Source organism: Scyliorhinus torazame, chromosome 1 (assembly GCF_047496885.1).
Source record: "Scyliorhinus torazame isolate Kashiwa2021f chromosome 1, sScyTor2.1, whole genome shotgun sequence".
Classification (NCBI taxonomy): Eukaryota; Metazoa; Chordata; class Chondrichthyes; order Carcharhiniformes; family Scyliorhinidae; genus Scyliorhinus; species Scyliorhinus torazame.
The window spans coordinates 221,071,280-221,083,330 of NC_092707.1; the positions used below are offsets into that span (position 1 = coordinate 221,071,280).

At 42.3% G+C, this 12,051-nt stretch overlaps 1 protein-coding gene across 9 annotated transcripts in view; it reads left to right on the forward strand.

Moving 5' to 3' along the window:
- The window catches only part of tmem181 (transmembrane protein 181), a 391,617-nt gene that overhangs the window by 232,429 nt on the left and 147,137 nt on the right, over positions 1-12,051 (forward strand). For all 9 annotated transcript variants that reach the window (XM_072502600.1, XM_072502554.1, XM_072502568.1 and 6 more), the window contains one exon: positions 6,567-6,647. In XM_072502600.1, coding sequence (XP_072358701.1) covers positions 6,567-6,647 — 81 coding nt within the window. The remainder of the gene's footprint in view (positions 1-6,566; positions 6,648-12,051) is intronic.

Genomic DNA, 12,051 nt, shown 5'->3' on the forward strand with positions numbered 1-12,051 from the left:
ATGTCAGGATAGAGAGGATGAATGCGTGGCTCAAGAGATGGTGCAAGAGGGAGGGATTCAAATTCCTGGGACATTGGAACCGGTTCTGGGGGAGGTGGAACCGGTACAAACCGGACGATCTGCACCTGGGCAGGACTGGAACCGATGTCCTAGGGGGGGTGTTTGCTAGAGCTGTTGGGGAGAGTTTAAACTAATGTGGCAGGGGGATGGGAACCGATGCAGGAAGTTGGAAGGTCGTAAAACAGGGACAGAAATAAAAGGCAGTAAGGGGGAAAGTGTAAGGCAGAGAAGCCATAGTTAAAAATAAAAAAGGGCGACAGTACAAGGTACAGTGACTGAGGGGAGCTCCATGAATAGGACCAGGAATACTAAAAGAAATAAAACGGGAAGTGAAAACACTAATGGTAAGCGACGCGGCAGGTTGCTACATGAAGATATGGGTTCAACGACAAGGAAAATGAGGAGAAAGGTTAAGAGGAAATATAACTTAGGAGAGGTTACTGATCGAGGTGTTAAGATTCAGAACAGAGGTTAAAAAAAAGCCAACATAAGTGTACTTTACCTGAATGCTCGTAGTATTCGGAATAAGGTAAATGAGTTGATGGCGCAAACCATCGTGAATGACTATGATTTGGTGGCCATTACTGAAACATGGTTAAAGGATGGTCACGACTGGGAGTTAAATATCCGAAGGTATCAAACTTTTCGGAAGGACAGAGTGGATGGTAAGGGAGGTGGTGTAGCTCTGTTATTTAAGGATGACATCCGGGCAACAGTAAGGGATGACATCGGTGCTATGGAGGATAAGGTTGAATCCATTTGGGTGGAAATCAGGAATAGTAAGGCGAAAAAGTTACTGATAGGAGTAATCTATAGGCCACCAAATAGTAACATTATGGTGGGGCAGACAATTAACAAAGAAATAACTGATGCATGTAGAAATGGTACAGCAGTTATCATGGGGGATTTTAATCTACATGTCGATTGGTTTAAACCAGGTCAGTCAAGGCAGCCTTGAGGAGGAGTTTATAGAATGTATTCCACAATAGTTTCCTAGAACAGTATGTAATGGAACCTACAAAGGAACAAGCGGTCCTAGATCTGGTCCTGTGTAATGAGACAGGATTGATTCAGGATCTCATAGTTAGGGATCCTCTCGGAAGGAGCGATCACAATATGGTGGAATTTAAAATACAGATGGAGGGTGAGAAGGTAAAATCAAGCACGAGTGTTTTGTGCTTAAACAAAGGAGATTACAATGGGATGAGAGAAGAACTAGCTAAGGTAGACTGGGAGCAAAGACTTTATGGTGAAACAGTTGAGGAACAGTGGAGAACCTTCCAAGTGATTTTTCACAGTGCTCAGCAAAGGTTTATACCAACAAAAAGGAAGGACGGTAAAAAGAGGGAAAATCGACCATGGATATCTAAGGAAATAAGGGAGAGTATCAAATTGAAGGAAAAACATACAAAGTAGCAAAGATCAGTGGGAGACTAGAGGACTGGGAAATCTTTAGGGGGCAACAGAAAGCTACTAAAAAAGCTATAAAGAAGAGTAAGATAGATTATGAGAGTAAACTTGCTCAGAATATAAAAACAGATAGTAAAAGTTTCTACAAATACATAAAACAAAAAAGAGTGGCTAAGGTAAATATTGGTCCTTTAGAGGATGAGAAGGGAGATTTAATAATGGGAGATGAGGAAATGGCTGAGGAACTGAACAGGTTTTTTTGGGTCGGTCTTCACAGTGGAAGACACAAATAACAACTGATGGAAATGAGGCTATGACAGGTGAGGACCTTGAGAGGATTGTTATCACCATGGAGGTAGTGATGGGCAAGCTAATGGGGCTAAAGGTAGACAAGTCTCCTGGACCTGATGGAATGCATCCCAGAGTGCTAAAAGAGATGGCTAGGGAAATTGCAAATGCACTAGTGATAATTTACCAAAATTCACTAGACTCTGGGGTGGTCCCGGCAGATTGGAAATTAGCAAACGTGACACCACTGTTTAAAAAAGGAATCTATCATCAAGGAAGAAATAGCGAGGCATCTGGATGGAAATTGTCCCATTGGGCAGACGCAGCATGGGTTCATAAAGGGCAGGTCATGCCTAACTAATTTTGTGGAATTTTTTGAGGACATTAACAGTGCGGTAGATAACGGGGAGCCAATGGATGTGGTATATCTGGATTTCCAGATAGCCTTTGACAAGGTGCCACACAAAAGGTTGCTGCATAAGATAAAGATGCATGGCATTAAGGGGAAAGTAGTAGCATGGATAGAGGATTGGTTAATTAATAGAAAGCAAAGAGTGGGGATTAATGGGTGTTTCCCTGGTTGGCAATCAGTAGCTAGTGGTGTCCCTCAGGGATCAGTGTTGGGCCCACAGCTGTTCACAATTTACATAGATTATTTGGAGTTGGGGACCAAGGGCAATGTGTCCAAGTTTGCAGACGACACAAAGATAAGTGGTAAAGCAAAAAGTGCAGAGGATACTGGAAGTCTGCAGAGGGATTTGGATAGGCTAAGTGAATGGGCTCGGGTCTGGCAGATGGAATACAATGTTGACAAATGTGAGGTTATCCATTTTGGTAGGAATAACAGCAAAAGGGATTATTATTTAAATGATAAAATATTAAAACATGCTGCTGTGCAGAGAGACCTGGGTGTGCTAGTGCATGAGTCGCAAAAAGTTGGTTTACAGGTGCAACAGGTGATTAAGAAGGCAAATGGAATTTTGTCCTTCATTGCTAGAGGGATGGAGTTTAAGACTAGGGAGGTTCTGCTGCAATTGTATAAGGTGTTAGTGAGGCCACACCTGTGTTCAGTTTTGGTCTCCTTACTTGAGAAAGGACGTACTGGCACTGGAGGGTGTGCAGAGGAGATTCACTAAGTTAATCCCAGAGCTGAAGGGGTTGGATTACGAGGAGAGGTTGAGTAGACTGGGACTGTACTCGTTGGAATTTAGAAGGATGAGGGGGGATCTTATAGAAACATATAAGATTATGAAGGGAATAGACAGGATAGATGGTGGCAGGTTGTTTCCACTGGCGGGTGAAAGCAGAACTCGGGGTCATAACCTCAAAATCAGGGGAAGTAGATTTAGCACTGAGTTTAGGAGGAACATTTTCACCCAAAGGGTTTTGAATCTATGGAATTCCTTGCCCAGTGAAGCAGTAGAGACTCCTTCATTAAATGTTTTTAAGATAAAGATATATTGTTTTTTGAAGAATAAAGGGATTAAGGGTTATGGTGTTCGGGCCGGAAAGTGGAGCTGAGTCCACAAAAGATCAGCCGTGATCTCATTGAATGGTGGAGCAGGCTCGAGGGGCCAGATGGCCTACTCCTGCTCCTAGTTCTTATGTTCTTATATTACCATTGACCAGAAACTAAACTGAACCAGGCATATAAAAACTGTGGCTACAAGAACAGGTCAGAGGTTGGGAATAGGAATTCTCCGAGGAGTAACTCGCCTCCCAACTCCCCAAAACCTGTCCACAAGGGAGAAGTCAGGAGTGTGATGGAATATCCTCCACTTGTCTGCATGAGTGCTGCTCCAACAACGCTCAAGAAACTTCACATCATCCAGGACAAAGCAGCCCACTTAGTTGGTACCCCATCCACAACATTCAGTCTCTCCAGGACTGAGGCACTGCAGCAACACACCAAGGATCCTTTGATGGTACCTTCAAAATCCATGACCTCTACCACCTAGAAAGGTGAGGCATCAGATGCCCCACTCAGTACTCCTCCAAGACTTGGAACTATATTGCTGTTCCTTCACTGTTGTGGAGTTAAAATCCATGAACTCTCTTGCTAACGGCACTGTGAATATACCTACTCCACAGCTGCAGCATTTCGAGAAGGTGGCTCACTGGCACCTTCTCAGAGGAATTAGGGATGGGCAAGAAATGGTGGCCCAGCCCACATCCTGTGAATGAAAAGAATAAAAAACTTATTTAGATGGAGTATTATTGTTGATTTTTATTTATTTATGGCGCAGAAAGAGGCCGTTTGGCCCACCTTGTCTGTCCGGCTCTCCTAATGAGCATTATGACTTGGTGAAATTCCCCAGCCTTTTTCTTACCCTTTCTATTCAAATAATAATCTAGTATCCTCTTGAATGCCTCGATTGAACCTGCTCCCACTACACTTCCAGGCAGCACATTCCAGAACCGAACCACTCCTTGTGTGACAACGTTTTCTAACATTACATTTGCTTCTTTTACAATTCATTTTAAAACTATGCCCTCTCGTTTTTCATCCTTTTATGAATGGGAAAGGTTTCTATCGACTCTGTCCAGCCCCTTATGATTTTGAACATCAATGGGGCAAGCTCGACTGGAATGAACGGTTGGCAGGAAAAACTGCAGCTGATCAATGAGCTACCTTCAAAACAGAAATGGAACTGACACAGTCAAGATATATTCCCTTCAAAGGGACAGTTAGGGCAAACCAGTCCAGGGCTCTATGGATGCAAAAGAAATAGATATTAAGAAAAGGGAGAAATTCTGGATTGCTAATTTTCCTTTTCTATCATCATACCAAATACAATAATCATTGTCTCCTAAATGTCTCCACCTCATTTCCAAGAACCAGGTCTAACAATGCACCCTTCTTGTTGGACGGGACACATACTGCTGTAGAAAAATGTCCTGAAGACCGTTTAGGAACTTTTGCGCGCCCCCCTCCACTCTTTACACTACCACTGTCCTAACTGCTTTATAATGTTGCATCTCGCTGGAAAGTTCTTCTACCTCCTTCTCACTAGTTGGCGGTTTATAGACTACACAGGGTCAATGTAATTGTACTCTTTTTATTTCTTAGCTGTAGCCAAATTGATTCTGTTCCTGAATTTCTGAAACACATTTAACTTTCACCTTCTTTTGAGGAACTTCCTCTGAGTTAATGTTGTAAGTTCTGAAATTTAGGGACAGCTCGGTAGCACAGTGGTTAGCACAATTGCTTCATAGCTCCAGGATCCCAGGTTCGATTCCCGGCTTGGGTCACTGTCTGCACATTCTCCCCATGTCTGCGTGGGTTTTCTCCGGGTGCTCCGGTTTCTTCCACAGTCCACAGATGTGCAGGCTAGGTGGATTGGCCATGATAAAAGAGGTTAGGAGGGGTTACTGAGTTACAGGGATAGGGTGGAGGCGTGAGCTTAAGTGGGGTGCTCTTTCCAAGGGCCGGTGCAGACTCGATGGGCCAAATGGCCTCCTTCTGCACTGTAAATTCTATGATTCAACCTGTGGAGTGCAATCTTTTTAGTAGCTGGGTTTCCCGGGTCCTCTTTCATTTCTTGTTCTTTTCCGTTCTTCTTGCCTTCACTACCTTGACAGAGATATTTTCTACATCTGAGACTATCTTGGCTTTCTCATTTCACAATGTTATGACAAAAGGAAATGAACGGGCTTAATTCACACATCCTACACTTACAGCAGAAGCCAAATAGCTTAATGAGTCCATTCATATCCTGACTCATTAAATTCTAAATCATTGGGGAAATGAATGACTTAACCATTTCATTATGAGGGGGGATCTCATAGAGACTTATAAAATTCTAACCGGACTAGACAGGGTAGATGCAGGGAAGATGTTACCAATGATGAGTGTGTCCAGAACCAGGGGTTACAGTCTGAGGATTCAGGGTAAATCATTTCGGACAGAGATGAGGAGATATTTCTTCACACAAAGAGTGGTGAGCCTGTGGAATTCATTACCACAGGAAGTAGTTGATACGAAAACTTTGAATATATTCAAGAGGCGGCTGGATATAGCACTTGGGGAGAATGGGATCAAAGGCGATGGGGAGAAAGCAGGATTAGGCTGTTGAGTTGGATGATAAGCCATGATCGTGATGAATGGTGGAGCAGGCTCAAAGGGCCTGAGGGCCTCCTCCTGGTCCTATCTTCTATGTATCTGTGTATTATTTCTATTTACAATCCAAATCCATGATCCCTTTTAAAGTATAAAGAAAGCAAAAACCCTACATTTATTTGATTAGGGTATCTTACAAGTTGGAGCTTTGCTATTTTGCTGTTTGTAATGTTCAACTGAAGGTGCACAGCATTTTTAGAAAAATCAACATGAGGAAACGGATATTCTGCTGACGTTGGATTCCTCAAGCTTGAATTGGATAACTATAACATATATACTCACCTTTTGTGCTGGGAAATATCCATGCTAGATTCCAGTGAGGGTTGCATCTTTATCGGGCACTAACATTTTGGTGAACTTGTCTTCAAATTATCATTGATTTCCTAATGGTCAAAGTACATAGCCAAGATCCTGCACCAGCAGTGAATACACATGAACACTTTTGCATCAGTGGATTAATGGCAATCGTGACTGATTATTGCAATCACTGCAAGATTATTGAAATTTAGATTGGATTTTGATTTTGTAGCTGTATCAAATATTTTTCAGCTGAAAAATCTGATTAAAAATTTTTTTTCCAACTAAAAGTGTCTTGATAGTTTCATAATGTTGAACAAAATCATTAAAGGCAAGGCAGGTTTAAAATATGCCTTCTCTCCAATGTTAGTGTTTAATTTTCTTTTGACAGTTGAAGATGTATAATGCCTCGTTTTCACAAGTGGAAATCTGGTTCCGGTTTATCTTTGTTGTTTTCACCTTCATGGTCACAGTAAGTATAACATGTGCTACTAATCATTAGTATTCTGATACCTGATGTCTTGATGTTAAGAGTCGTTTATACCAAAATGCATTACATATTTTGATATAATGAGCTGAATGAGCGGATAATGTATTGTTAGCAGTAGTACTGATTGAAAAGGTTTGTGTGCAATAAAGTCAGTTTTGGACCAGTTTTACAATTTCTTTTCTGATTTTTATTGGTTCATGGGATGTGCATGTTGCTGCCAAGACCATCGTGTAATGCCCAGCCAAATTACCCTTTAGGTAGTAGTGAGCTGGCTTTTTAGACCATAAGACCACAAGAAATAGAAACAGGAGTAGGCCATTCGGCTCTTCGAGCCTCATCCGCCTTTCAATCGGATCATGGCTAATCCAACATTCCTCATGTCCACCTGTCTGCCCATTTTCCTGCAATCCTTGATTCCCTTACTAATCAAGAATCTATCCGAGCCTTAAATATACACAAGCACTCTGCCCGTACTCTGCAGCAAGGAGTTCCGAAGACTCACAACCTTCTGAGAGAAGAAATTCCTCCATATTTCAGTCTTAAATTGGCACCCCTTTATTCTGAGACTATGCCCTCTGGTCCTAGCCTCTCCCATGAAGGGAAACGTCCTCTCAGCATTTATCTTGTCAAGCCCCTTAAGAATCCTATATGTTTCAATTCGATCACCTCTCATTCTTCTAAATTTCAGTAAGCAGAGTCCCAGTCTGTTTAACCTTTGCTCATAAGACCAGGAATCGATACCAGGAATCATGAACTACTGTAGTCTGTAAGGTGAAGGTGTTATCGTAGTGTTGTTAGGGAGTTCCAGGATTTTGGTTTCACGGTAGTGAAGGAATGGCAATATATTTTAATGTCAAAATGATATTTAACTTGGAAGGGTACTTTAGAAGTGGTGGTGTTCTTGTGCACACTCTGCTTTTGACTTTGTAGGTGACTTTATGGATTTGCGAAGTTTTCTTGAAGGAGCTGAGATGAATTGCTTCAGTGCGTCTTGTAAATGGTACACACTGCGGTCACGGTGTGTTGGTAGCAAATTGAATGTTTAAGTTGATGGATGGAGCGTAAATAAACAGGTTGCTTTGATCTGGGTGGTACCTACATTTTATGAGTGTTGTTGGATCAATGCTCATCCAGGCAAGTTGAGAGTATTCCACCACAGTCCTGATTTGTGCTTTATTGATGGGGTATCATCATTTTTAACTTACAGTGTAATATCTGTCCGTATCATCACTTGCTTTTGAGCCGCCTCAGACCATATGAACATCTTTTCCCTCCCTTTGTCACCTTTTGACTCAACTATTCCAATAAAAACTGAAAACATCGAAAATACTCAACAGGTCAGGCAGAATCTGTGGGGTTTTTCTAATTTTATTTTAAATTTCTAGCATCTGCAGTATTTGAACTATTCCAATGCTCTTCTGACAGGTCTCCCATCCTCCTTGCTCTAAAAATTATAGTAGTAGGCCTTTAACCCAGCTCAGAGTGTTATAAACTTTTCAGGTGATCTAAAAGGTTGCTGCGCATATTCTATCCCATTAGAAGTCACCCTCACGTATTTCTCCTGTCCATGTTGACCTATATTGGCTGTCCTGTCTGAGTGTCCCTTTAAGCAATGTTTTTGTCTAATCACATGGCTTCAGTAAAGAGTGTGGATGGAGCTGGGCTGTGGCCCTGGGAGTTGGTTTTACTTTCGCTTTGAGTGAACAGCTGAGGTTGAAAAAGAAGGGTTTCTCAATCTGCATTTTAAAAGCGGTTTCCAGATTACTTGATAACTTAAAAGAGATAACTATTTTCTGGAAGGAAGTCAAACCTGTTGTTTTGGAAAGAAAACAAGAGCATCCATACCAGGTCTTGAGTGCCGCGTGCTGGGCCACACCTTTGAAAAGGGGTTTCTTGTTTATGGGATCTTATTATTAAATTGAAACAGTAAAGGGGGGATTCATAAAGGATTATACATAGATTACTGTAGCTGTGTGGGGTATTTTTGTTTGTAGTTGATAAAAATGCTTACTGTGTGTGTTTGTAAAAATGTTAACTAAATTCGTAGAATAAAGTTGGTTTTTTGATTAAAAGCGCCTAAGACCTCTGTTGAAAGGCAGACTCTTGTGCTCATCGTAACCAAAATCAATAATAGTTGTAGGTCAGGTGAACTCCATGATATACTCTGGAGTTTTCTAAACCCTGGCCCATAACACTGTCTCAAATTTAAAATGGTCTTCCTTGTGTTTCATGGTTTCACCTCTCCCTCATGTCTCAAATCTGATACAGCTCGACAATCTCTCCCCACTTCCTCCAAGAACACTTAATTCTTCCAAATGTAATCTTGTTTATCTGTCCCTCTCGCTTCACTTCACCCTTGACTTCTGCTCTGGCTCAAAGCTCTGGAATGCCCTTGACTAAACCCTTTCCCCTATCCATCTTCCTCTTTAGCTTTAAACTCAATCCATCTCCTTGACTAGTTTCATAGTCAACCCTCTTTATTTCTCTTTTTTGCCTAATTGCCTCTGGCAAATGCTGCAGAATGTTTTTTTCTAAGTTGCAGAAAGTTGCTTTGTTACAAAGTAAATTTGCCTGTAAAAACAGCCATTTCAAAAAAATTATTAATTCAAGGAATATTGGCTCTGCTGGCTGGCCAGGATTGCATGAAATAAGTAATTCTGTGAAGTTTCACCTGCGAAAGTCTGCACCTGCCTCTTCTATATTCCCCAGATTCTTTTGCATACCTGGTCTTGCCTGACTCACTGTGTCAATTCTTACAGGAGTTTACTGCTTTAGTTTTCGGTGCGTGGGATCGAGGTCGGAAATGGGAAATCTTACAGGAGTCCCAAAACACACTTTATGCCAGCGTGATTTCCCGCAGTGATTGGTCCCACTCCCCACCAATGATGCAACGGGAATCCCACAGTTGAACATCGGAATCCCCATTGGAATAAATTTAAATGTCAATATCAGGCCTTTGCGCCTTTCTATTTTAAATATTTTTGTATAGGGCGCCGTTATTTTCTAGAACCTAAGTTGCTGGCAGATTGGGCTCTGCCAGCATGATTTCATTTGTTTTCATTTAATAAAAAAGTTTCAGTGTGCTTAATGATGAGAAGAAGCCGCTGTTGGGGCCAGTGGGTTCCAAGCTCTGTTTCCCGCCCACGACCACACTCTTCAAAAATATGAGAAAATTCCACCCAAGAATCTACAAGCATGCATGTCACACTAGCAGACTATACGTCCCAAAATGAGATTACAGGTTTCTCAACTCCTAGAATGTAACAGTAGGCTGATACTTTCTTCTGAGTTCAATAAAGTTATGAACAGAGAATGGGACTTATAAAAACAAAGGGAACCCTGTTGATTATTTAATTAATCTGGCGTAAAGATATATTTCCCTCTGGATATGGTCGTCTAATTGAAAATCAGATCCAGGCGAAACATATACCCCCAGAATAGCTGCCAACACTTTTGGTTGCACCAGCACTATTTACACAGGCAAATGTTTATTTATCTCAATATCCCACAACCCAATCATTGAATGTCATTGTGTGGGTGGAGCTAGGTTGTGGCTCTGAGTTTTACTTTTGCTTTGAGCTTGGACTGGTTTTGAACTGCACAGGTTGAAAGAAGTATTTCTCTATCTTCATTTTAAAAGCTGTTTGCAGACTGCTTGATAACTTAAAAGAGACAATTGCTTTCTGGAAGGAATTCAAACTGGCTGTTTGAGAAGGGGAACAGAGTATCAATGACAGTCTTATACCAATTAGAATGCCGTGTGCTGGGCCACACCCTTGAAAGTTACGAGGGAATTCATTAAAGGTTATACATTGATTACTGGAGCTGTGTGGGGTCTTTTTGTTTGTAGTTGATAAAAATTCGTACTAGGTGTGTTTTTCAAATGTTAACTAAATTCGTAGAATAAAACTTGTTTTTTGATTAAAAGCACCTAAGAACACTGTTGAATAACACCTGAAAGGCAGACTCGTGTGCTCATCGTAGCCAAAATCAATAAACAGTTGTAGGGCAGGTGAACTCCATAATATACTTTGGAGTTTTATAAACCCTGGCCCATAACAAGTCCCACTCCCCTGCCTTTTCCCTGTAGCCCTGCAATTATTTTTTCTCTTCAGATAATCAATTCCTTTTTTAAAAAAAACATTTTATGAGGGTATTTATAGTTTTCATAATAACAATAACAACATAAACATGGTATATAAAACATTTCCATCTCTGACACGTTCCTCACACCCCCAACAAAGAAAAAAATAGCCTAAACCTGCTCCCCCCCCTAGATTTCTGCTGACATTTAATTTTCCCCCAAAAAGTCGATAAACGGCTGCCACTTCCAGACAAACCCTAACATTGACCCTCTTAGGGCGAACTTTATTTTCTCAAGACTGAAAAACCCAGCCATGTAGGTCTTTGATTCTGGGGGCTTCGAGTCCCTCCACATTAACAGTATCCGTCTCCGGGCTACCAGGGAGACAAAGGCCAAAACGTCAGCCTCTCTCACCCCCTGGACTCTCGGCTCTCCCGACACTCCAAAGATTGCCTAATCTGGACTCGGCACCATCCTTATTTTAAGTACCGTGGACATGACATCAGCGAAACCCTGCCAAAATCCTCCAAGCTTCGGGCATACCCAAAACATGTGGACATGATTTGCTGGCCCTCCCGTGCACCTCGCACACCTGTCCTCTATCCCATAAAACTTGCTCATCCGGGCCACCGTCATGTGTGCCCGGTGGACTACCTTAAATTGTATCAGGCTGAGCTTGGCACATGATGAGGAGGTGTTAACTCTGCCAAAGGCATCCGCCCACAAAACCGCCTCTATCTCTCCCACTGACTCATCTTCCCACTTGCCCTTTAGCTCCTCTATCTGAGTTTCCTCCGACTCCATAAGCTCTTTGTAGATATCCGATACCTTCTCCTCTCCCACCCCCATTCTGGAAACTACCCTGTCCTGTATCCCCCGTGGTGGCAGGAGCGGAAAGGTCGGAACCTGCCTCCTCAAAAAATCCCGTACCTGCAGATACCTGCACCCATTCCCTGCTGGCAGTTCAAATTTCTCCCCCAAATCCTTCAAACAGGGAAGCTCCCATCTATAAATAAATCTCCCATCCTCTTGATCCCCCCTCTCTGCTATCTCCGAAACCCTCCATCCAGCCTTCCCGGTACGAACCGATGGTTATTGTAAATTGGGCCCAGACCGATGCTCCCTCCGCTCTCCTATATTTCCTCCACTGCCCCCAGACTCTCAGGGCCACCACCACCACCGAACGTGTGGAGTACTGGGCCAGCGAGAATGGCAGAGGTGCTGTTATCAGTGCCCCTAGACTCGTGTCCTTACATGATGCTGCCTCTACACGCTCCCACACCAACCCCCGCCCTCACTACC